Genomic DNA, 25,419 nt, shown 5'->3' on the forward strand with positions numbered 1-25,419 from the left:
TGGCGGCACCGCCCGGCCCGGCCCGGCCCGGCTCCGCTCCCCTCCGCGCCTCGGGAACTCCGCCCGCAGCCGCCTGCCCCGGCGGACAGGCTGCCGTTCGCGGGACTCTCTTCCTCACCCCGGGAAAGCGTAGCTACAGACCCGGGAGCTGAGGAGAGGTGTGGATGCTCACGGGCCCTGCACGACCACAGCCGTGCTTCACGGAATGAACCTGGATAGACTCCTAAGCCAGGTTTTCGGCCACGACGGCGCTTGCATTTCTTTCCCTCTGGAACACCAACAGCCGTGACTGGGGGTGAGGTGTGTGAGGAGTGAGGGCGTTTGCTTGGGAAAGCCTCATACTCGACGGGGAAGAAGACACTTTTCAGATAACTCCAAGGTTAATATAAGACTTGGCCACGAAATCTAGACTTTGAATAATACATGAATTGCAACAATTCCACCAGGATATAGTGACCAGGAAGCTGTTTCTTCCTGCCCTGGTCCTATCATCCTATTTTCATCTCCAGAACAGAAGCCCTAGGTTTGCTGCTTCTCCCAGCACAGAACTTACAAAGTCACAACGGCGACATCCACACACACGCACACCGCCACACATTCTGGTCTCTGGTAACAGACTTCAGAGATAAGAAACTGAAACTCGCTGTCTACATATCTCAAACTCAGTACTGGAAAAAGCTTGCTTTTTTATTTTTTTTTTTTATTTTTTTATTTTTTTTTTTATTTTTTTTTTTCCTTTGAAGGTGATCAGCCCTTCTGGTAAGTGCATGGCCTTTCCCCCCTTGGAAATACTTTGGGCTGATGGCAGCTCTCAGCCCCTCTCCTGTCACTGAGTAAAGGTTTCATGCTACATCCACTCTCAGTGCTCAGGCTATTGACAGTGCCAGCACAGGTTACTGACCTGGAAGGATGGAGACCAGGTTTGAGCTCATCCCTTGCCCCCACAAAAGTAGAAAGGAGGGAGAAATCAAACATATTCAGTTCTTGAGAAGCAGCAACAATCCTCCTGCATGGATGCCATCAGTGACAGTCGCACTGCAGGGAAGGGTCCTGAAGGCCATAGCTTCACATTTGTAACAGGAGAAAAGTGAAGACATGAGGAAAATTCAGGGTCTTGAGAAGTGTTTTATTTTAGACAGCAAAGATCCATCTCACAGATTTCTTAGAAACAGGTCTGTTAAATATCAGGTATACAGTACCCAAACCCAGTTACTTGTAAGAGGCAGAAAGAAGAATGCAATATGTAGAGGCCAACCAAGTCTCACATGCCATGTAATTCTTTAAATACACTGAGGTGGATAGAAGCAGGGTCTCCCTGCTGCAACAGCAGAACACTTGTCCCTCTGCAACAGTCCTCTGTGTGAGGGACGTCTAGGTAGTGATCCCTCTTCAGACATGGCTGATTTGCTGAAGGTCCACAGGCTCAGCAGTCCAGTGAAATCCTGCAGCCCATCACCTCCATTCCACACCACCCTTCAAAAGGAATTTATTAATTTCTAACTTCTCAACATATTCTGCTCTTTGTGTATCAGGACTTTGGATGTGTATTATCATTAGTATGTCAAGATTAGCATTCTGAAGGTCCTAATCCTCACTGAAATCAACTGGAAGAGCTACAGCTTGTCAGGGCAGTGGTGGCACTAAGTAAGGTTTCTGTCATTTGAAGTTGCTGTTATTTCGGTGAAATCCCTCACCAGGGACACTGGCTTTGTGTGATGGAACAGATACATGTTTGCACTGAGGGGACAGCTGGACATGGGCATGTGGAGGAACTCTCAAGAACCCAAGTGGATCTACAGAGCAGGGCAGGCAAGTGATCAGATCACGGCACCAAACATTAGCAAAAGTGTTGTATTTCTCAGAGACCCGAAAAGCCACAAATAGCCCTAGGGGATCCAAGGGGACACATCAGTGATGGAGCGACAGATGGTCTGTCTTCTCCTATCAGTTTGCTAATGAAAAGAGGGTGATGGGAATAACAGATAATCCTGATGATACCCAGTTTAAAACGCATCCCTCACCACGTGGAGCATCAATGCTTTGTTACTTTAGGGAGTTTGTCACCACTTTCTTGGTCTTCCAAGGGTCAGCAGAGGCTTTCTATCCTTGGCATGAAGGCTAGAGATGAACAGCTACCTTAGCTCTAGATCATGAAATGTTTTGAAAGTATCTGTTGATGCTGCTCACCTTTTCTATCCTGCAAAATATAAATTGCAACCTTTCTCCAAATTCCTCCTAGCTTCCTGGCCTGGCACTAGCTCCAAGCAATTTTAGTTCCTGTCTGTGAAAAAGGAGCAATGCAGCCCTGTCACCGGGAACTTCCCATGTTTTACACCACACTCATTACACTGCTGTGCTTCGATAGAGCACTACCTGAATGTAGACATTAATATCCCTGATCTGACTGAATCCTGTGTAGTCTATCGCAGGAATATGTATCTGAGCTCTGGGTAGCATTGCCATATGCAGCGTAGGGAACCTTCCATATGGTTTCTGAAAAGTGGTTACAGCACACGTGCACCAGGCACTTTTCAAAGTAAAACAGATCTGCTCATTTTTATTTTCAAAATACCAAAGCAGTAAAATCATGTAATTGAGTAATCACTTGCCAAATTTCCTTTTTTAATCTAATCTATTTTGAGTTACATCAGAGCCAAAATGCAAATTAAACTGGTATGGTTCCAAGGTTTTTTTTTTCCCCCTTCCCTTTAGAAAACACAATTTAAGGTAATCATAAGTAAAGAAATTTTAAAACCACATTTGTTTTGTATGCTGTAAACTTTGGAAAACATGTTTCAGCCTGAAGTAAATTTTCATAGGTAATAGGTTACATAGAAGTCTTATGTAAATTTTGATCTCTTCTTAACAACTCCAATGTTCATTTTATAAAATTTGATTTGAAAATAATGCCATTGTTTTAAAAGAGGCTGGAAGGGTGAGAAACTAAGGAAAAAGAAGTATACACTAACAAGGTGCACATACACTCTTTCAACTGTGGCTACTGTATTAAAGAGGCAGAGATTCCTGAGATACCTTGTTTTCAGATTCCATTCATTCATTTTTTGGAGGGGGTTGTTGCGGGAGCTTTAGAAGCCAAACTCGCTCACCAGGCTGGACAAACTCAGGAGCACTTGACCACAGGGTGAGACAGATCCTCACCATCCCACCAGAGCCTCCCAAAGTCACACATCTCAGCAGATTAACTGGCCGAGAGATAAAGGCAGCCTTCCAGAGTACCCACTGCTGGAAACCTTTGCTCTTTGGGTTGCAGATGTTCGGATTAAGTCTCTCCTTACCCAGAGGCAGACTTTGTGAAAAGCCGTGTGATGTCCTCGGTTGCCTTCTACCACAGTGTTACCATCTGTTGAAAAAAATGGCACCCACTCCAGTTGTGTCTGCTTTCATGGTTTTTCTCTCCTCAAATATACTTCCTTAAACTGGGGGCTGCTTGTGACACCTCCCAGCTCCTTTTAAGGCTGTAAACTTTAACTCAAGTTAAAATACTTTAAAGCAGCTGAACAGTTTTCCTTTTTCTGGATCTCTCCTGCCCCTAATTACACACTCTTGTTGTAAGACAGCAGTCAAAGGCAGGGACAGTCCAACCCTCAGCATGCAAAATGCAGCAGAAGACCTAGAGAACAGAGATGTGGAGGCAATACAAGACTGACAGCTTGTAAAAGCCTGACCAACCCTGCAGCCGGCCTTCTAAAAGGGTTTTGGCCTCTCTTCAGTGGGCCTTTCCTATCCCATCCCCAGCAGTGCCACCAACACTCAACAGAGTTTGATGAACATGGTTTAGTGAGTTAAAACCACTGAGAACTAAATTGTTTATTTCTTCGGCTGCTGCTAAAGGCTGAATTTTTTACCAGTTTAACTCCTCGACTCCTCACTCAAACTGCGAGGTGACAGCCAGTGTCAGTTCAAGGGAAGTGAGAGCAGTGTGTAGCCAGGGGAACAGGGACACTATTTTTAACAGCTAACAGTCCAAATTAGCTGCAATGTCAAACCACACCCTCAGGTCTCTGATGGCTATGGAGATTAGAAAGATGGCACAGAGGGCAAAGGAGAGACAGGAAAAGCGTGAAATCAAAACAGGCCAGGGATAAAGAGAATACACAGATACTACATGCAAAGCAGGGGCTGGACTGTGAGTGTTGATCGTGGGAACAGATGGAGAGATAGAGAGAGAAATGACACCCATTACACTCAAAATCATATGTATGAGAGAGGGGGAGAGGGGAGGGCAGAGGGAGAGCACAGTGCGAGAGAGAATTCGCAAGGCAGGAAACAGATTTGCAGAAAATAATGGTTTTAGGAAAACTAGAATCGGAACTTAGTGTTCACTGGAAAACCACAGCCTGGTCAGATCAGTGCAGCTAGAAAAGAAGGATTCTTTGAAAACCGGCTTAATAGTTTCTGATGTTTGACACAAGGAGAACCTGCTCTTTGTAGGTTGTGAAGTCACACAAACAGTTATAAGGTACAGCCTAACATCAGTGTTGGCCAGCCCCATAAACATTTATTCTATCAATTAGAGGCAGAATCATTGCACAGAATAAACTAAAGGCGAATCAAATAAAGCATTCTTCCAGTTCTGTAGAGGACAGAGGCAAACAAGATTTTGGTACTTCCTTGACTTTCCACTGGCACAGGAACCAGAAAGAAATATTCACTTGGATCTGGCTATAAACATTTATCTTGTGTGGGAGGTCTTAGTATTGTAATATGTATTAGAAACTTGGTATTTTTCCAATCAAGTCTTTCCACTTCCATTTACATATATTTAATTGTAAATATTCATTTTCCTACCTGAAGCACTTTAAATAAATATACAATTAATACAGTCTACATTTAAGGGGAGTGAATAGCTGAGGAGACTTGAGATGAGCCCCAGAACTGCTCCAGCCTCCACATCACTGGTCAGGAGCAATGCAGGATGATCTGAGAGCTTCTGGGGGGTCGTGTAGATCGAGTTGGTGATCTCACCCTTTTGTCTGTTGCACTGAGATCCTCCCTCCCAGCCAACCCATCATCGCTGATGCAAACAGGCATCTGTGCCAGCAGAAAAGGTGATGGCTGGCCAGGGGATGCCCTCTTGCAAAGAGAAGTGGATTTTTCCAGAGCACAACCAACTTCAGTTTGCAGTCTTGTCAATACACACTCCTATTTTGCAAGCACTGAAATACACAGGCAATAAATAGAATGAGCTGACATGGGAACCCCAACTTTATTTAAAACAGAACCACATAATGCACAGAAACTCTCAGGTGAGATGTTGTCCTCCCTTAGTGCTGCTCACCATGGTCAGCAGGGGCAGTGCTGCCTTCAGGGGGACCCTGCTCAGCCCTGTGCAGTGGTGAGGTATCAGGGAGCCTGGAACTGCTGAAGCTCTCCCCAAAATTTCCCCAGGTGTATGGCAGCTTTCAGCAGGCACAAACACCCACCTCACACACACTGGGGCCAGGGGGGCACTGAAGGAGTGCTTCTGTCCATTGCAGCCACCTAATGCAGACCCAACACAGGGCACAGCCCCAGCTCTGCTGCTGTACACAAAAGCTCCAGTTTGTGAGAGAAAACTAATTTATTTTATTTTATTTATTTATTTTGGTGACAAAAAGGGTATTTTAGAAGTCAAGTTTTGAAGTTGGGATGCATGGATTGAAGACAAGTGGAAGAAGGCTGGAAGCTATTTATTTAAGATGAAGTTATGAAATCAAGTTGATAGAATGGGTAACAGCATGGATAAGCATGAAAAAAGCAAGGTCTTATCAGCTGTTCTCCCAGGAGATGTAAGTTAGGAAGAAGAGAGAGACTTTTACATACTTGAACCACTCCTCAGGCATGATCAGAGGCAGTAAGTTTCAACACAGACTACAGGTTAAGTATGAAGCTTTGTCCATTAGTCATACTTAAAGACTTCCCCCCTCTCCAAGATATCCTGCACCAAATTAACTATTACTGCAGTCATAGTGATGTACTAGCTACAGCGTGCATTATTTAGTAACAACCAACTGGTGAGCACTGGCTATCTGCTGAAACCTGGGCACCTGCTAAGAGACCCTTTGTAGCACTCACCACGAGAAGGAGATACTTCATTAGTACAGTTACATTAACAGCAAAATTAAAATTTATTTTCAAATAACTGGATCCAATGCCAAACTAAGAAACTAATGTTACCTGTTGACCCATGGGGCAATGTGGGAAAGATGTAGAAGACAACACCTTACATTTTGTGCTTATGCTAATGAACCATGATTTGTTGTGGGGTATAAAGTGAAAATAAGGTAAATGGTATCATAACACTGACCAAGTGAAGTCAGAACTACAGGAAGTAAGACAGTACTTCTGGAGAATAAAACAAATGGAGTGCCTCTTCTGAAAGTCAAATAGAGGGTTTTTTTGAACAGATTAAAACTTTCATCATGATGGATCATAAACTGTAAAGTAACACTTGTGTCTATCAGAAAATTCTATTTTATGTGTGAATTTGAAGTCTTATACATGAGGATAGCTAGAACTCTTTTACTACACTATTGGAGACTTATCAAAAACATGATGCTTTTTTCTTCAGAAGATGAAAAGTACAAAGATAAGCAGGAAAATAAAGACTGAAGTTTTAACCAATAATATTTTTGTGTGGTTATCAGAGGAATGTAATAATTAATCTTTTAATCATTCTGAAGATTGTGTGAAATCATAATATCTCATCTTTTCCAGCCTCAACCTGCCATTCTTGATCTGAATTACAAACAATAAGAAAGGAGATGATTTAATGAGCAACTTTGTCATGTTGCCATTTTGCCTTAGTCTAAGGCAAATATCTAGTTTTGCCTCTAAACTAAAATGGAACAGACTTATATTTCAACTATGCTTACAACTGAGGCAAAGATAAATGGAAAAATAAGTGCTATTTTAAAGCTAGAACCAGTGTATTCACATTTTCACGGAGACATAATCAAATGCACACTGTTAAGAAGAAGCAAACACTGATTTGCTAGAAAATAAAATCCATTTCGGGAAGAAACACACATGTATGAAGTCTAAACTAAGCTAAATCCAAAAAGAAAAAATTCACTCACAATGGCAATAGGTATGTTCTTATTATGAAAGAAAAAAGTGTCAGCATGATTTAATCATACTCTATAAATAGGCACTTCAATAAAGTATATATTTACACTGGCTTCCTGAATGCTAGGGCATCACAAAGTAGAATGGCTTTATTACAATGGATGGAAGATGGCAACTACTTAGAACCCAGTGCCAACATGGATTATAACAAATCCAGTGAGTATTTTGTTTTTCAATTATTCATAGAAAATTTAATCCTGATTAAGTATCCTTGGGCAGGAATTCATGGGTAGTTGATGACTGAAACCAACATTTATTTGAAATGCTTCTGTTAATTTAATCTGTGTATATGGCTTAATTATGATTGAATCCTCAATGTAACAGAAATGAATTATATCAGGATTAAAATTCTAGTACCACAACACCCATTCCATTTTCTTTGCCTTTTTTTCTCCTCTAAAAGATGCAAGGCTGCTGTTTTAATTACCTTTATGTTGCTATGTATTCTAAGCCTCAAAAACTGTTTAGACCTTGATTGAATTGATGAAATTTTTAGTTACATTTACTTTTTTTTAAAAAAAGGAAGATATAAACTCTAATTACATTCCCATTAGAATTTTAACCAGTACGAAAATTAGATGCAGAAAAGGCTTTTCTTTTACACCCATGATAAAGGAAAGTTTCTTGCAGTCAGTTGTGAACATTTTACATATATTTTCTAGATGGTTCTCCCTGCTTTCTTTCCCCATCTTTTACACTGATATATAAAATACATTTTCTCTAAAGCATGAAAATAAAAAAAACCCCTTGTACTCATCATTATGCATCACACCAATTTCACAACTGGCCTATTTTCAACTTGTTTGAGCATGTAGATGTTTTAAGAACTGCATTTTATTTCAAAACTAGTATTGACACAAAGTAAGGGCATTTTTGGTGTCCGTGAACAGGAGAGAAAAAATTCATTGTACTCTTCTGTTATATGGCTCAGTACCCCTTGTTAAACAATATCTATAAAACTCTTCAAATGATGGATGTTAACACTCCACAATACTTTGAACACATTAATCTAGGAATCTTGTCAGACCAAAGGTCTGTGAAGTGCTTTGATATTATCAGTTTTCCAGTGAAACCAATGTATCATACACTTGTGAGAAAAAAAAAATACCTGTATATTCAAGTCATTATTGCACATTTATTACAGAATGTATTCTTCCTAAACATCTCAGAAGTGATGTCGATTTTTATGTCCAGAGGATACTGTTAGTGGCAATGTCACTGATGACAGTGAAGATACTTCCCAATATAGACTATGAGATAAAAAAAGTCTGTAGAGAATAACCATGGAGATGCACTGACAGAGGATAACACCTATGGTAATAATCTAGAGGCAGGAAAAGAGAGAAAAAGAAATAGTAAGTGAAAAAAATCCTCTCACTAAACAAGACACAATAAATTTCTATCAGCATGAGTGCTTGAGGTTTAACTTTAAACCTTTTAATACTGCTGCAGTTACAAAAGATTTGAACATGCATTTTAAGTCCAGGAATCAGACTCTCACACCTGGGTGTTTTTAAATCAGTAGATAGCCCTGAGCAAGTCACATAACCCTTCTGGCAGTCTCAGTTCTGGGGAATTTCAGACTTGCAATTCACCACCCATGCAGCTTCACAAGCAGAGGTGATGTTTAGATATTCTATTCTTACAACAAACAGAGTGGGGGGGCGGGGGGGGAAGAAAACTCGGAAACACCGCACTTGTACAATCATGGAGCTGAGGATAGTGAATTATCAATCTCACGTAGCCAGATCTCTTTCAGTTCAAGACTTTTCATCTGTAAAAGCTATGTAAGGCTGTATTTATCAAATGCCTAAAGGTGTAACTTGTTTCTCAGAAAGCACAAGTCTTCAGTTTTTGTACAGGCAGTCCTTTAAAATACATGTTTTTCTTAAATAAATATGGTATTTGATTGTGTGTTTTATTGTATTGAGGTGCATTTGAAGAAGCAAACACAGCTGAATTATCATTATCATAGTGTAGAAACTGCAACTGCACACAATGGTTAAAGTTGCTCAAATGCAAGAGCAGAGCAATGGTAGTCTTCCTTTAGTAAGCTCAAAATACTGCTAAAACACTACTTTACTGATCCTACCCCTGGAGACTGTCCTCCTTCCCTGAGGATGTTTTCATCAAGCAAAACAAAAAGTCTCTTCATTAGTAACTCCAGAGGAATCAATTTTTTTCTGCCTAGATTTCCTTTTTATTTTTTGTAAATCAAACACAGTATTCAATTTATTATTTATATTTAATAAAACCTTTTTCTTTCCCTTACATACCCTCTACACAAATAAAAGCTCATTTTCTGAATATATTTGCATACAAATGCACAGATGGTTATAAGCATAAAGAAAAGAAGCAAACCCTGTGCTGGAATGAGGTAGTCAATCACCTGAGAATAGTGGTGCACTTCATCTGAACATGGCAGGCTCCACACACAGAGCTTTCCAGTTCCCAATATGTTTAAGCAACCGAGAAACTCAGTGAGTCCACCTTTGTTTTTAACTGTTTAGAGCTTACAAACCAAACAACACATTTGGATAGACTTCTTGATCTAAAAAATATAGTTCAGCTACAGGTTCCCTGACCTATTTAGCCACATAAAGCTTTTAAAGGATGAAGACTAAAAAGCAAACAACAAAAAAAATTCCACTGATTTATCTTTCTACTTTCTTTGTTAAAAGAATCCCCAAGGTGTTTTTAATTAAAAGCAAACAAGCAAACAATAAAACAAAACACCCCCTCCACATTTTCCTTTGACTTAACAATCTCCCCCTCTCCCTCCCTTAACCTAGAAATGATTACCCTTAGATGATTTGAGCCCTGTATGCCTTTGTAAAATATGACTCACATTAGCATCAATGAGAGCTGTGTGACTAAGACTTTTCAAGTTGCTTTGGGGTCATAAGATTAACAGCCTAAGAGCATGAGTTTGCTAACAAACATTAAACATGAAGAACAACTACTATTCAAATTTCATCTCTTTTATCTTGTCTGTACATACCTTTTCTCTTTGATATTCTCTGAATATTACAGCAATGGTTGCAAGACATGGGTGGCACAGAAACCAGAGAATGCAGGCCTAAAAAAGAAAATGAGTGTAAGTTGTAAAATGACTACATGCCAGCTTAGAAGAAAGAGATGACAGTTACAGGAACTACATTTAAATTTCTGTCTATTTTATGAACCCATTGTTTAATTTTCAATCAACATAACGAAAACCACACAATGAAAGGTGGGATTTCTGTTTTAAAAAGCTCTATACTCCTTGTCAAATTAAAATGCCTACTCAGAGTATGATGACAAGGTGCAATGTAATCAAATCAGACACTTTAACTTTCTTACGGAGGGAAAGAGTTTAGTGCTTCAGTCAACTGCATGCCAGAATTATATTTACTGAAGAAGGGATTGGTTTGCTTGCTGTAGCCCATACTTTGGCAAAGGTGATATAGAACTCCCTTTTCAGCGTGCTTCTCTCCACAGTGATAATCTGGTACAGCCCAGCAGCCAAGGACAGAGCTAGGCAGACTCTGAGGCCAATGAGCAGCCCGCTTGCCAAGCCATGGTGTGAGTGGTAGCTGTGGTGATTTGTATCTTCAAACTGCTCCCAGATTAACAAAAAGCTCTGAAAAAGAACAACAGCAAAGTGCACTTAGAGTGAACCAGATTATACTAACTCTCAACTAACCTTCCCATCACAGATTAAGTTATTTGGTAATGCTCCACTCTACTTGTTAGGGACTGCCATGTGAAGCAAAAAACCCCAAAAACCCTAGTACAAAATGCTTTTTGCTGTGACCTATTACTCCAACTGCAATTGGTAGGAACGAAGTCTCACTTTGTGGATTTTTTTAACTTTTAGAAAGCTTGACAAGTTAAAGTTTCCTCTAATTTGGATAGAGGGAGCATAGCACCTTAGAAAAAATCTGAAATAATCACCTGCACACTTGTGCTACTCTGCAGGAAGACCACTGAAATTATTTCAAAGAGCTACAGGGAGGTGTCTCCTTTCACTTGTGATCCACAACCTGTAAAGCTTGTTTCAAAGGCAGGCGACTACGCCTTTTCTTTCAAAATCCTAACAGGATTCACTTTTCTTTTCAAAGATGGGGAAGTAAGAGGGTGGTGCTGCTGCTGCCCCTTTTATACAATAGCCTTAAGGCTCAAGCATTCACCCAGGTTGAACTTGGATCTCCCACAATTCCCTTCTTTGCCTAAAGGATATCCAATTCACATCTCCCACCTCCTTGGAGAGTGCTGCAACTGCCAGGCTATAGGGTGTTCTTGGGTGGGCCACTCTCCACCCCTTCTATTGAAGCTGTGCCATTGTGCAGAGAAGAATTTAACATCAGCTAGGTCAGAAACTCTGAGCGAGCCTGACTCTGCAAGCACCTGGCTCAGAAACCTCCTGGGGTCTAGGAAAGGGAGTGTCACAGGTTCCAAATGCCATTCCAACATCTGGCCGAGCACTCTAGCCAACAGATCACTACATAAAAGATAGTAAACCCCTCCTTAACTCCCAGCATTGTATCCATCTGCTGAAGAATCCAATGTTCTGGGAGCACTGTGAGAAACAATATTGATATTCTCCAAGGAAAAACAAGCTAACAAGCTCCTAGTTTCTGAATACTAGTCATGAAGACAGCAGGCGCCAACCAGTTGCATTAAAAAATGCATCTTGCCAAAGAACACCTTTTCAAGACTTTGAGAATGCTAACATTATAAATTAGAATACACAAAGTTTAGACCCAGAGCATCATGTTAACAACTGAATGGCATTTTAGAACTTGAATATACACGGGAACCCAGTCCACCTACTGCACATATCTAACTTGCACCAAGTCTTCAGGTGCCTAATAAAGCAGGTTTTCTGAAGAAAGGTAGGCAAATTTGACTTATGAGTGAAGTAGCTCTGAAGGCCTTCAGATGGAGACACTCTGTGGCTCAATTTAGAAATATAAATTAGTCAGATTCCCTTCTGAACACATTCAAAGGCTTTCTCACTACATAAAGACAAAAAGATTAGTAATACTAACTTTTTAAAAAAATGTGTAATCCACCTGTGCCTTCCAAAAGTGGGTGGCCTTGAGTCTCATCAGTTAAGTATTAAAATAATTTTTGCTTATAATATCCTCAGAGTATTCTCCTACTTTCTCCCTCCCTTACCTAGGGGGGACACAGCCCTGTCATTTCACAGCTGCTGTCACTTCAGTCACTCCTCAATCACCTGGATGGAAAATGGAACGATGGGAGGGGGACAGATGTAAAGTATGTGCGTCTTCAACATCTCTGATTATTAGCACACAATCTGACCAACAGGCTTCAAATGTTCTCACCATAATGCTCAGAAAAAGAGTGCTTCCAAATAAACACCTTCAAATGATCAAGTTAGTTGACTGAGAATTCTGTAAAAGAGTAAGACTGAAGTGAGACTAAACTGCTCCTGAATTCCTGAGATACAGCACAGTGTTTGGTAACGTTGTGTCTAAAGCACTAGTTTTGGCATGAAATTGATGAATTCCTATCACAGAAGATATTTCAGTCCAGTTAGAACATGCTCAGACAGGGAACAAGGGTTCTACCAGCTACAGAATCACCGCCGTTTTGTGAGCAGCTTGTGAGCATTTACTTCTGGGAACAGTCAAAATATTTAACTTCCCTGGACTGTACACGTTCTGCTTGAGAAAATAAAAGACCCCCTGAACCTATGTATAGAATCTTCCTCAAGCAAGCATCGGGGGGGAAGCCATAAGGCTGATGGGGACAGAACTGTGATACTGCTCTAAGAAGAAAATATCACTGGGATCTACCTTACCTTAAAATACCAGAGCTCATGAAGGTCTAAATTTTCCTGAGTCTACACCAAGAGTAAAAGCAAAGAAGGAAGCCACTTTCATGGGAAGATGACAAAGAGCTGGAGTAAAGGAATCATGAGAACAAAGCCCAAATCCTCGTAGGATAATGGTGTCTGACAGCAGAGTGTGTTCTGGACCAGCCCTTTAAAGAGTGTAAACAACACAACATTAGCTGATCAAAGGCTGTGTATGGTGACAGGAATGTGAGATCACAGAAGTCCAGTTTCCTTCAGCTTCATTAGATTATTCCAAAATAAGCAGAAGGCAGAGGTGTTAGAGGCAGAGATGGAACTGTTAGCACAAGACAGTGTAAACTTGGACAAAATATCATTTGCCTTACTATGAGCTGGGGCTGTTCTCACTCACCTGGGAAAAGCAGGATCCTATAAAAGAGAAACCTGTGCTAGTGAGTGTTTCTAGGTAAAAACACATTAGACAATCTGTTCTCAATGAAGAACAACTTTCATAGACAAGCGTGATGTTGAAGTAAAAATCTCTTTAGTTGTGAAATATTAAAAAAAAAAATAAAAAAATTGAGAAATCAAGGTCAAGGAACCCTATAGTCCCTTACCTTTACCACAGAAATGCAAGTGTCAGCTCACTCAGCTGCAATATCAGGAACAAACTTAAAAACAAACAAACAACCTGCTGAAGTAGACATCTGAGACATCTTTTGTTGGTAGTGAGCAGAACTATGTTTGAGCTCTGAGAAGAAATCACGGGGGACAATTCTAATTGCTATCCAGAAGAACAACTGTGCTTCAGCAGTAAACAAAAGAACTGGATGAGAGATGAAGCTAAAGAGCTGACTCACACTACGCCATGTCCAACATAAAAGTCACAACTGCTTCTTCATAAGATGAAACAGAATGACCATCTCTTTGTTTACATAATACACTGCTCAAAAGCCTGACTTTATATAATCCTGACCTATCCTTGCTCACATTGGACACCAACCACTGTCCAGCACTGGCCTTCCTCTTCAAACACTAGAGGAACGATGGCCACGGATATCATCCTGATGTTCCAGATATACAAGCTGAACCTCCACATCCATATGAAAAAGAACCAGACACTCTTCCTTCATGTCATGAGAAAACAATTATGGGAGAACTCCTCCTTTCCTTCACGATGCCAACACTGACTTTATGACAAGCCAAGATAACGTATCAATCTCCAGCAAAGACAGGTTCTCATGGGACAGATCACCCCTGAGAGGCAAGGGGAAGGGGGAAGAAAAAGGGAAATTAGAAGGAGCAGCAAGGCAAACTAGCTGTTTCTAACCATATCTAGTACTCAGTTATCTGATGTCACACAATGCCAGGACAGCAAAAAATGGTTTAGATCTAAGGTCAGAGGTAGAGCTCATTCTGAGCACACCTAAGAACCCCTGTGTAGGATGATGTCTAATGCAATAAGATTCTATGCTGTTTTGAGCAGGTTCAGAGCAATCAGCTATCTTTCCAGAATCATTGCCTCCAGTCTGGTCAGCCCTGGAAGCTGAAACTTCTCAGGTCTACGTGATGGGAAGGGCCTGCCATCAATAAAGCTCTGCACAGGGTTCGTGCCTCAGCAGCAGAAAGTGGAATTTTTAATGGATGCTCAGCAGCCTGAGAATCTTTTGTTCTGTGGCTGAAATAAAGAACAAGTTAAGGCAAAGACAGATGCTAAATGGTAGACCTGTCCCTCCTTTGAGATGTTACCTCTTTGCAGCTGCAAAGACCACAAGACATTTGCTGACTAGGAGGCTGTGTCCACCCGACATTGAAGGAAACACATAAAAATAGCCCAGGAAATTGCTAGTGCTTCTGAAAGAACAAAAAGAAAAAATCCATAGCATCAATACAAAGAGGAGAAAAACCCCTGAAAATTTGCTGAGTAATTTGAAGTAGTAGTAGGCAAACAGGCTCAGATAGCTTGTCAGTCAAAACTGCATTTAAGTTGAAGAATAACGTGTTTTCTTTGGCTGTCCACTTTCTTGACTTCCCTGAAGATGAGACGAGGACAGGTACGGGAGAATGTCAACACAACTAAGATGGTGCAATCTCTATCTCCTGCATTAGGTTAATGCACATAGCTTCCAGCAGTCTCCACAGCAAGTCCTCAGACCATCTCTGATTATCTACATAAAATCTGTCCAATCTCTGGCATAGGAGGAAGCTGGTTCTCCCATAGGAATCTCTGGGAAAGATCAGAACAGGAAGAAGGTTATTCTACGTCTTTAGCCATTAAAAGGGCCCACTGATTGTTTACAGCAGGTGAAACACCCACATCAATCTAGACAGAGCAGTGAACAACTGACTAATCCAGAGATGAACTCTTGAACTCATCATCTTTGATAGAGGTGATACAGTCTAAATCCTCTTTCCTGAGCCCAATAGCTGCACTCTGTAATAAGGAGAACAAATCCAGCAGAAGGTGTCGTTCGTACGTACTGAACCACGAGATGGAAAATACCCTCTCCAGAAGGGATACTCTTGGTGTGAGGGAAATTTTGCTGGAGACAGTAGACATGGGAGGTGTACTGATATGGGGTGCAAAACCACTTAAGACAATGACGTATTCCAATATCCATACTGTGTCCCTATAAGACTCCTGATGAACCTGACATTCCCAATGGTACCAGGAGGAGATGTGGTACAGTTGTGCCTTACTGGTAAAAGTAAGATAGACAACTTTGTGCTAATGCTCCAGTGCTGCTCCAAGAGCCAAAAGATGTGCAATGGACCAGTCTTGGGGGAAGCAGCTCATATGTATAATGCCTGCCCCACTTTTACCATAAATAAGAACCAAAATAAGATCAAGCTGATTATACTGAGTGTCTTTTCTATGTATAGTAAAAGGAAACAACGAAAAACTTTCCAGTCTCAAGCGGCAGAGTACTAACACACCCATACATATGCACAAGTGCAGAGGCATGAATGAAATTAAATACTTTAGAAGTCTTCTTTACTACCGGCATGTAATATTTCTGGGGCTGGATAGGTTCATTCCACCTTACTTTGACACCCATCTTTACATTTCAACAGTCCCATTGACCTTAACAGCCTTTGGTTTATATTCTTAATGAGCAAGAAATGCCAGCTCCCAGCTATTCTTAATGTTCTAGAAGTCCACTTATTTAGTCTAGAAGCAGCACTAATTACAGATACTACCCAAATGGCACGAAAATCTTCAGTATAATCTCTTCCTCATTACTGTCTCCAGTTTCTCCCTGCTCTTCTCTTTCTCAATGGTTTTTAGATTCTCTTGTCTTTATGATGTGATTTAAAAAAATTTGTTTACAAAAGACACCACCAGGGTTGAATGATTTCCATTACAATTTACTTTTAAGTTACTGGTTTACTTAACTTTCTAATTTATACTAATGGAAAATATTTGAATGAAATTATGTGTCAGACCATTTGTATATTTGCAAGACCAATCCTGCACATGAACCTTTCAAGAATTCCCTTCCTTATATTGATTGAAAGGACCATCAGACAATCTATTTGAGTGTTTCCAAAAGGAGGGCACTGATGATTCCCTTTTTTTCATGACAAAGACTTTGTCACAGCAGCTTTTCTTGTCTTTCCTCCCATGCTGCTGGTTGTCAACCAGCATAATGTAGTTCACAATGCCTTAGCTGTACTGATTACAACTATTTATAGGACCACATTACAAATCAGATGAATAAAATGACTGCAAAAAAATTTTTTTTACTTTTTTTTTTTCCCCCAATCTAGGTTGCTTTCACTTACCTGGTTCACAGTATAATGCTACAAACAACTGACACAATCAGGAGTTTGGAAAACTGTGGGAACTTCTTAAGTGGTTTTACTGCTAGACAAAAACATACTGTGAAGCTACATCTTAAATTGTTGAAGTAAAGAGAAGGTGGTGTTACCTATTAGACATACTGGGTGCACATTATGCTATGGGCTTTTTTCCAGTCTTGATACTCCCTCCCTCATAAAATTAAAATATTGAAATTATTTGGTTCACAGTTCTGTCATACTTAATAGCAGCTGCATACTTACTTCAGTGTAAGAATTAATATGAAATACAAACCTGTGTAACAACAACTACTACAGCAATGCCGGTAGATGCTGGACTGGAATCCCACTGAAGAGGTCTGCCATGAGATTTCCTCATTCTGCCTATTGTCCAACCCATACACAGACTCAACAATAAATACAGCATTTGTATCTGTGAGACTATGTCACACACTATTGAAAACAAAAGAAAAATGAATAAAATTACAACAAAAATAAAATTTTGTTTTTTCCTGTATAGAAATGTTCCACATACCCACAAACGGAGGATGCATGCTTATGACTCTGTACTGCCTTTTAATTTTGATGAGTTAGATTAGATGAGGCTGCTTTGCCACAATATATGGTTATTTTGTGGAGTTTTCAGTGACCAAACAGATCACTATCAGCTTTCCTCCAGTTAAGCTGCAGTTCTGCAAGAACATGGGCACAGTGCCACATCTCTCCAAATCCCACTCTTGTGTCAGAGTAGTCTGGGCTCAGGAGTCCATCTGCATAAATAGACTTATAAATGCTAAAGAACTAAAATCATATGTATGCTAATCATAGTGCAAATATGCAACATGATGAAATGAACTCCTTTCTTCACTCTAAAGAACTTTTGTTTAAAAATCAGATAGTTACATTGTACTTTGAATTAATTGCACTTTGTCTTGAGGATGTAGTAGCTTCCAGAAGAAAGCACAAGTATTTAGGACAAATTCCACTCTGAGATACTTAAAGGGGAAAATATAATGAATAACCCTAACACAAACTTCATTTAGATCAACAACTTGTCTGTATTTCATTTTATTAAATGCAAATCACCTTTGCTTCATTTTGCTATGTCCATTTTTACCTCTGTTTGGGAACAATTAACACATACTCCATAAAGTTACATTCTTAATCAGTGTCTCAAACTTGTGTTTGAAGCTGCATCAGAATAAAGAAAACTTTAAGCTAGGATATATTAAAGCCTTTATTTGTAGCTTTGCTGCAGCACTACTGACAGTAATGAAACCTGAAGATTTCTTTCTGGGTGATTGTTAGCTTTAGACCTGGTAAGTTTTTGACTTAATGAACAATTTTACAGTTGGTGTTGGGATCTGATTGTACTGGCATAGCAAAGGTGTAAAAGAAAAATTAATTCTTACACTCAGAATGTAAATTGTAAATTTGGTTCAGAAACTAGAGATTGGGCACTACACACAGCAATGCTTTCTTTTTCACTTCATAAATATCTCAGTTCAATTAAATTTGTTCCTTATTTGTAATTTTCACTTATACTGTCAGGTACATGAATAATATTTCTGTCACAAAAAAAGGTAAAGCTCAAATTTTATACAACTGGACTGCATTAAAAAAGATAAATACCACATTTACTAAAAATACTGGCACAGAAAATGTTGCTACTGTACAGAAATTAATACGGGCACAAGGGAAGTGTGTCAAAAGAAGATGATCTACAATATTTCTGACACTCAGCAATACCAGCAAAAGAAGGGTATAAAACAGACTTCAAAATGTAATTCCTGGGATATGCTTGGTCTTCTCAAAGTTTACATGCTTAAATGCTTCTCAGTGTATTACGACCCCTTTGCTGTCTAAGATCTGTCAAGAGCTTTTAGCAAATGCAAACTTGATCATTCTTTAATAAAATCAACTAGCACTGATTGTGGGCAAAAAAATGATCATGGAATTATTTTCCAATGCTACCTTATCAAGAGACAGAACTCACTAGAAAAAGAATTGTTCCATGAACCAAAGGCATGCCAAGCCAGTGTCAAAATTCCAAACTAGAAAAATGACTGAGTAATTCTGTGTGTTCTAGGGAGCATTTTCTTTTCTGTCATTCCTTAAGATAATCTGCCCTACAAGATATAGTCAGACATCATCTCTCAGTCATATCATGGATACAGATACTGCTCTGCTTAGTGTAGTAACCATTCAAGTGGATTCCCACATAAAATCACCTAAGACAAAAATTCACAACCAGCTTTAATCTTTGACATTCCATACGCTTTGCTAAAAAGGAACAAGGGTGAGAAAAATTTTAAAGATTACAATAATGCCACAATATCCAGGGTCAGTATAAAGTCACATTACTAAGCTGATACCATAATTGTCTGATTTCATCACAATTCATCTTTTTTGACTATTCAACAGACATAATAATAGTCTTTGACTTTACACATTTTACTCTTATCAAAAGTTAAAAGGACACCATTTGCAATGGTTCTGAGTGCCAGTATTATTTGTGTGATTTATGCGATTAGACTAGGTGGTTAATTAGACTGTGGATCAGCTCTTTATACGTGGTAAAGACTAAATCATACTAGGAAAAGAGTAATTGCTAGAGATCGTATCTGAACAGGTTTTTAGAAATTCTGGCCACCCTGCAATTAATAGAAATTTTAACATTTATTTTTAACTCAGATTTCTGTTGCCATATAGGAAAAATGGTATAACTTTCCCCTTCAAACTATAGTCCTTGCCATCAGCCATTCACCAGAATTGTAACTGCCACTGAAGCTTTCCACATTTATATTACTTCTGCTCCTTTACTGTTTTGGAAACCACCAACTTCAGAGACAGCAGGAAAGGAAAAACTTCCGTAGCTGAATTCAAGAAATTCAGCTACTGATTGAAAAATAATATTCATTATAATCTTTACTTATCTAAATAAGAGTGGGCTTTTTCTCACTATAACACATACACAAAAAAAAATATAATGCAAAGCTATTCTCTCTGAAGTTCTGGCTGGATAGTTAACACTGGGGAGGAGTTATGACTATCTCCATATTCTCCATTTTATTTCATTCCAGGAGATGAGAAGGAATTTTTAATCACACTGTTGCTGGAGTGGCTGCAAGAAGCTGCCAGCTCAAATGGTTAAAACAAGAAAGAGGCAATTATTGTGGTGCCAGGTGCCATCAAGAGGCTGATAATTCCAACTGCAGCCTTCTAAATGAGTTCTACAAAGGGAAATTCTTCTCTGTATAGGCTGTTGCTCCCCAGCAGTATCACACAACTGCAGTACTACTTTCTTGGGGTGCTTCAAGCCAGTCAAAAGGAAATGTATTTGCTTGGAATGAACCCCCAATTCTTCAAATGTGAACTGAAGGGAAGAAAAAAAACAACCCAAACTACCCAACAACAATGGAGAATGAAGAATGGAACAAGAATACGTGAGTGCATTTTGGAAAGGTATGCTACAGGAATTCAGTTTCAGTGAGAACTTGGAATTTCTATATAGAGTGGAGAAAAATGTTTTGTTGGCATCAAACCTTCATATAAGCATTTTTTTTTTGCACCATGCTAATAACAAAATTTGTGCTGTAAAGTACATTTCCATTTAATAATTGTTAAATTTGTTAATGAAATGACAAATTCTATAGAATATGATTAAGTTTTTTTGTTTTTTTTTCCTAAAAAGCTTGGTTTTCTAGGTCTAACACCACAAAACTCTTTAATGTATGGAAAAAACTGCTCAGGTAATAGTTATGTCTCTAAGTGTGTGTAGCACAGAATCTTGAGATAAAAAAATCTTTTGAAAAACCCTAAACAATATCACAGATGTATAACTTCAAATGCAGTTATTGTAAACACATAAAACAATTTTTTTTCCTGGAGGAGCAATTTTTAATACGTTATATTAAAAATCCAATTATATGATCCAAGATCATAGTAAAGTCCAGCAATAGCATTTGCTAATGTATTATACAGATTCATGGGTAGGAATATGTAAGAAACAGGAGACAGGCATACTCACATTCTGCCAGACTTCCCATAAAAGGAGCTCCTATCCCATCTCTAGAATAACTGAAAAAGAATAAAAAGATTGTATTTTTAAGTGGGTGTGTCTTAACTGGGCGTTGTCTCTCACAAGTACATTTAGGCAGTGATACAGTTCAAAAGTCAGCCCTATATTTTGGCACAATCCCTCCCAAGCAAACCATATACTGATCTTTACAACACATTGTTCTTCAAGTCTAAAGACTGAAAGCAGAAAAAGAGCAAAGGTACCTTGAGAAATGCAGGTAGTTGGCAAAAGCTGAACCAGCCTGCAACAGTAATGCAATTGTCAACACCTTTAATACACCATGCATAGGTCCACGCTTCCTAATAGTTTGCCACAGGGATTGTGCATATATACAAGCAGTTATGAAGTATGCTAGGACAAGCAGGAAAAAGAATTCATGTAATCCTGTGGAAAACAAAAAGAAATACAGCTTAGTTTTACAGAGAAACATTGCTACTAGCAGCAAATAACTAAAAAAAAATCAGCAAGTTTTTTTTTAATACAATCCTTAGGAAATACTTAGCAACTGTTACCCAAAAGTGGTAGTACACATAAAATGTCCAAATCCTGGTTAATTTTATCCAAGAAAATCGGTGAATTTTATCAGAGAACCGATTATTATTTGTTCTGACAGAATTTTTAATCACCAATGCCTTTTCTGAGCAGAGAGGTTTGCAGCAATTACCAGTGTAGTATAAAGTGACACACCGTTTCTTGATACACACACAAATGTAGCTCATCTGATCAGTCAGAAATATATTTATTAAAGGACTCATTTTTAGCTCTTTTTGCTTGTTTGTTTCATTCTGTAAAGGCACAATCTGAGGTGAGAGAAACCCCAGACAGACTTCTATTTAATCATTTTAACCACTGGGTGTCACCCTTCCTCCGCTTATAGCAGCTCAAGAAGCGCTGCTGATCAAGTCTGAAAACTTATAAAGAAAAGTAGCACAGAAAACAGTGATTAGTTCTTAGCACACATTTTTTTGTGCTTGTCTAAAAAAATATTCCCCCAATTGTTTTTGGATATTATATATAAAACTTAAGTTCTCTCATTTTCAGTCTGACCGTAGTCTGGTAAAATGCTCCCCTTAAGACCTGGATCCTGGAAATCCTCTCTATTGTCTGTAAGCTTTGTAATGCATCTGGAGCTCCCAAAGGGTCAAAGCCAATGAGAGATAAGCAAAACCAAACATTTCTCGGAGAAAACTTTTCTTTCTCCAGCCTTCCTTGAAATTCAGTGGTGCCCATAGAATCATATTCTAAAAAATAAAAGCTTTGTCTCCAGCAGCAAAATAACTCTGGTAAAAGCTTCCAGTCAGCTCCACCAGAGATTGTGAAGAGCAAGTATATACATTTCAATATCTGAGCTGAAAAGCATTAGAACTGGATGAGCTCTAAACAGTAGCTAGCATTATAGCTTTTGTGACTGAAATTAAACATTTTGGGCATACACACAGGAAAATGGGAGAAAAAGAGCATTAGATAATAAAGAGCCTTAAAAATTCCAGGCCACTCTACTTCTTTTGTACACCAATACATACGCATGATTTATCAATGACAAAAGTATGTGGTTTGGATTGAATCTTTCTTTCTGCTTCAAAAGATATGCACTGAAGTTGGCAAGTATTTTGTAGGTAAAAGTTATTTCTCACCATGATGAGTGAGAACCTTTGGAAAACTCTTTAGGAAAATCAAAAAGCTTTTAACAAACACTAAGTATTTATGATAGAATGCTCCTTCCAACCATAGACAGAGTGTAGATTATTGGTTTGAGAGCAAAAGGGGTTAGGAGAAAGCCACACTGAAAACTAACTATAAAAAATACAGTTTTCAACCTGCCTTCTCTAAGTTTCCTGACCTTCAAGGAACCTAGCTGACTGACAAAGTAAAACATTATTTGAAATATCTTCAAAGCTCTTCAAAAAGCTACCTGTTCAGCTGCTTTTAGAAAGCCTAGATTACACACTGACACCATGTCTTATGTAGAAGACCCCTACTATATAAAATAGGATTACTTGCCAGGGGTCAGAAGTCGGCCCCCCTCATCTCTCAAGGCAATAACAAGGTGACAAGCTCAAGTTCTTTTCTGTGCTTTCCTTATTATTCATTTAATTTTTTGAGATGTCCTGTGCCAGGCCACAGCCTAAAGTAACTCAAGAGAAGGAAGACCTAACCAAAACCTTCTGCAACTACCTAATTTTTAGTTGTATGAATGAAATAAGCAAGAAATGAAGCTGGATCCTCTGATACCCTCTCATTCTAAGTTTCTATGGGAAAATGGCAAAGATTATTTCCCAGAAATGCATTAAAAATTAAATTTAAAAAGAGAGAGAATGAGAGATTAAATGCTCCTCAGCTCTTTCAAAAGTAGACCAGTGCATGTAGCTTCAAGATTCATGGCAACAATGCAGATTTTAATATTGAATCAACTGAGGTACTCCTCTGGAACTCCGAAAGGCATGGCACGTACAGCTCACCTTGCTTCCTGCTTGTTAGATCTAAATACATACATTTAGCACATTTACACACCTCCTTATTCAGCACATAAGCTGCTTAGAGTTTTGCTTCCAAGTGCTCAGTTTTCCTACAAAATTAATACAGAGCTCAGATGCCTCTGCAGGAGGTTCCTGCATCACTTCAGTGGACTCTATGATGCCGTACAGCTGCTCTGCCCCTTGGTTTAGCAATTACTCCTTTAGCTATTACTCCTCTTTGAGAGTAAGCAAATTAACCTAGAACTCACTTCTGAAGAACAAATTCACCAAATAAAAACTGGCAAGTTCGTAGAACTTAAGAAGTTAAAGAGAGAAGCTAAGTCTGATTATGAGCTCTGAAATCCAGATTAATGTGCTACTTTCTTGCAGATTCTGCTAAATATTCCAGTGAATATTTTCTTCCTTTCAAAAACTGAGCTGCCTTTGTTCCCTCTATATTCTCTTGAGACCATAAGCGACAGCAGGGCATTTGATTCTGAGCACAGCAATTGGGCTCATCCTCAGTAGATTCAGTTCACTCTGTACGGGAAGGCAGACTGAGCCTACAGGGCCTCACAACAGACCCAGGTGAGTGACATGTTGATGAGGCCTCCCAGAGCAGTGATGCTGCTCACTGCAACCAAGAATACATTAGGCTGGATTGCCCAAAACATACAATTTTATGTAGGCATTTCTTTAGCTCCTATCTTGAGTTCTTCTTTGAATATTTAAAGATTTAAAATTACATTTCTTAATTGTAACAAAATCAGGCCTGATAAACATAATCTACAGCATGTGACTAAGACACTTATAAAGATCTAAACACTGAACTGAAATTGTACTGGCAAAATGTTTCATCATGCATGTACTCTTGTTACACAGAATCAAGTTTCACGCACCTACGGTATTTCACTAACTAATTAAAGTCAGATATTAAATTCACATTCAAGTGGAAGATTATGATTTCAACAAGTTCAAAATATCAGCCAAGATTTTAACAATGACTTTCCTTGTACATCTACGCTTCTAGTTAGGTAAGTTTTGGAAAGTCAGTCTAGAGAAAGGAAAGGATTTTTCTGTGATGACAGATAATGAACTCAAACTTACTCTTTGTATGAAAACAAAATATGAAATATAAGTGGCTCTGCTATCCATTCCCCGTACTCTTACAAGCACAGTAAGTACTGATTTGAGTAATAATCAGATCCTTAACTTACAAATCTAATTTTAAGAAAAAAAATCTTACCAGATTCCCCTGCGCTAAAGTGATCTAATGGATTCCCTTCTGCATCTGGGTTTAGTAAGACCATTTCAAACTGAATATCCTCGGATTCAGAATAATTCTCCTCGCAGGTAAACTTGTCTACATAAAACACATACCATGTTTCCGGATAAGGAATCTGGGACACTGTCAGATTTTGCTCTGTGTGGTTCACAGTCACTTTGGAAGGAAAAAAAAAATAAAATATGAGTAAATACTTGATTAGTTTGGTTTTAGAAAACACATATTTGAATGAAGATAAAATTTAAATCCACAGCATCATATACAGGTTATAAACAATACACAGTAGAAAACAAACTGAGTTTTGAAAGCTATTCATAACATCAGATACCAGACCTCCAACTTCAGCTTTTGTTTCAAGTAGGTGCAGGCAAGGGTTAGTGAGGACACTGCATCCCACCTTTCAGCTCTGCTGGGGGGGCACCCTCCTTTCAGAAGCAAGAAAGTGAAAACTATCTCCTTTGCTTAGCACATTTCCATCCTCTAGTTCTGGATCTAGACAGAATTAGCTATTCTGTACTACCCACCAGGTATTTCTGCAGCATGAAAAATATCTTCATGAAATGTATTTGACTCTGTTTTCAAAGAGATTAAGAGCACCAAACAGGAACAGCTGCATGTGAGCTCAGTAAACAACATCATGCATGTTTAAAAACCAGTATTGCACATGATACTTAGTCCAAATGAAAGGCAAACAGCAGCTGACAGGAGTGACTTTACTTCCCATGTCACCTCTCAGCTGAGTTTTGACACAGTGTTATTTGCACCAAGAGTCAGGATCACAGAGTGTGTTTAATCAGTTTCCTCTCAAATCCATAAACTGACTCAGAGATAGAAAAGCAACCGATTTTGCCCAAGATCAGCA

General features: G+C 39.0%; 1 protein-coding gene across 4 annotated transcripts in view; it reads right to left on the minus strand.

Moving 5' to 3' along the window:
- Positions 1-1,105: 1,105 nt before the first annotated feature.
- GPR180 (G protein-coupled receptor 180) overlaps positions 1,106-25,419 on the minus strand; it is a 28,658-nt gene continuing 4,344 nt past the window's right edge. For 2 of the 4 annotated variants that reach the window (XM_015633191.3, XM_015633184.3), the window contains exons 3-9: positions 24,519-24,713; positions 21,020-21,200; positions 20,766-20,815; positions 17,031-17,188; positions 10,559-10,750; positions 10,130-10,207; positions 5,676-8,452 (exon numbers count right to left, since the gene is read on the minus strand). In XM_015633191.3, coding sequence (XP_015488677.1) covers positions 8,294-8,452; positions 10,130-10,207; positions 10,559-10,750; positions 17,031-17,188; positions 20,766-20,815; positions 21,020-21,200; positions 24,519-24,713 — 1,013 coding nt within the window. In that variant the 3' untranslated portion in view covers positions 5,676-8,293. Of the gene's footprint in view, positions 3,362-5,675; positions 8,453-10,129; positions 10,208-10,470; positions 10,751-17,030; positions 17,189-20,765; positions 20,816-21,019; positions 21,201-24,518; positions 24,714-25,419 lie in introns of those variants that run through there. The other 2 variants (XM_015633200.2, XM_033514119.1) reach the window with 2 other exon arrangements.

Source organism: Parus major, chromosome 1 (assembly GCF_001522545.3).
Source record: "Parus major isolate Abel chromosome 1, Parus_major1.1, whole genome shotgun sequence".
NCBI classification, from domain to species: Eukaryota; Metazoa; Chordata; class Aves; order Passeriformes; family Paridae; genus Parus; species Parus major.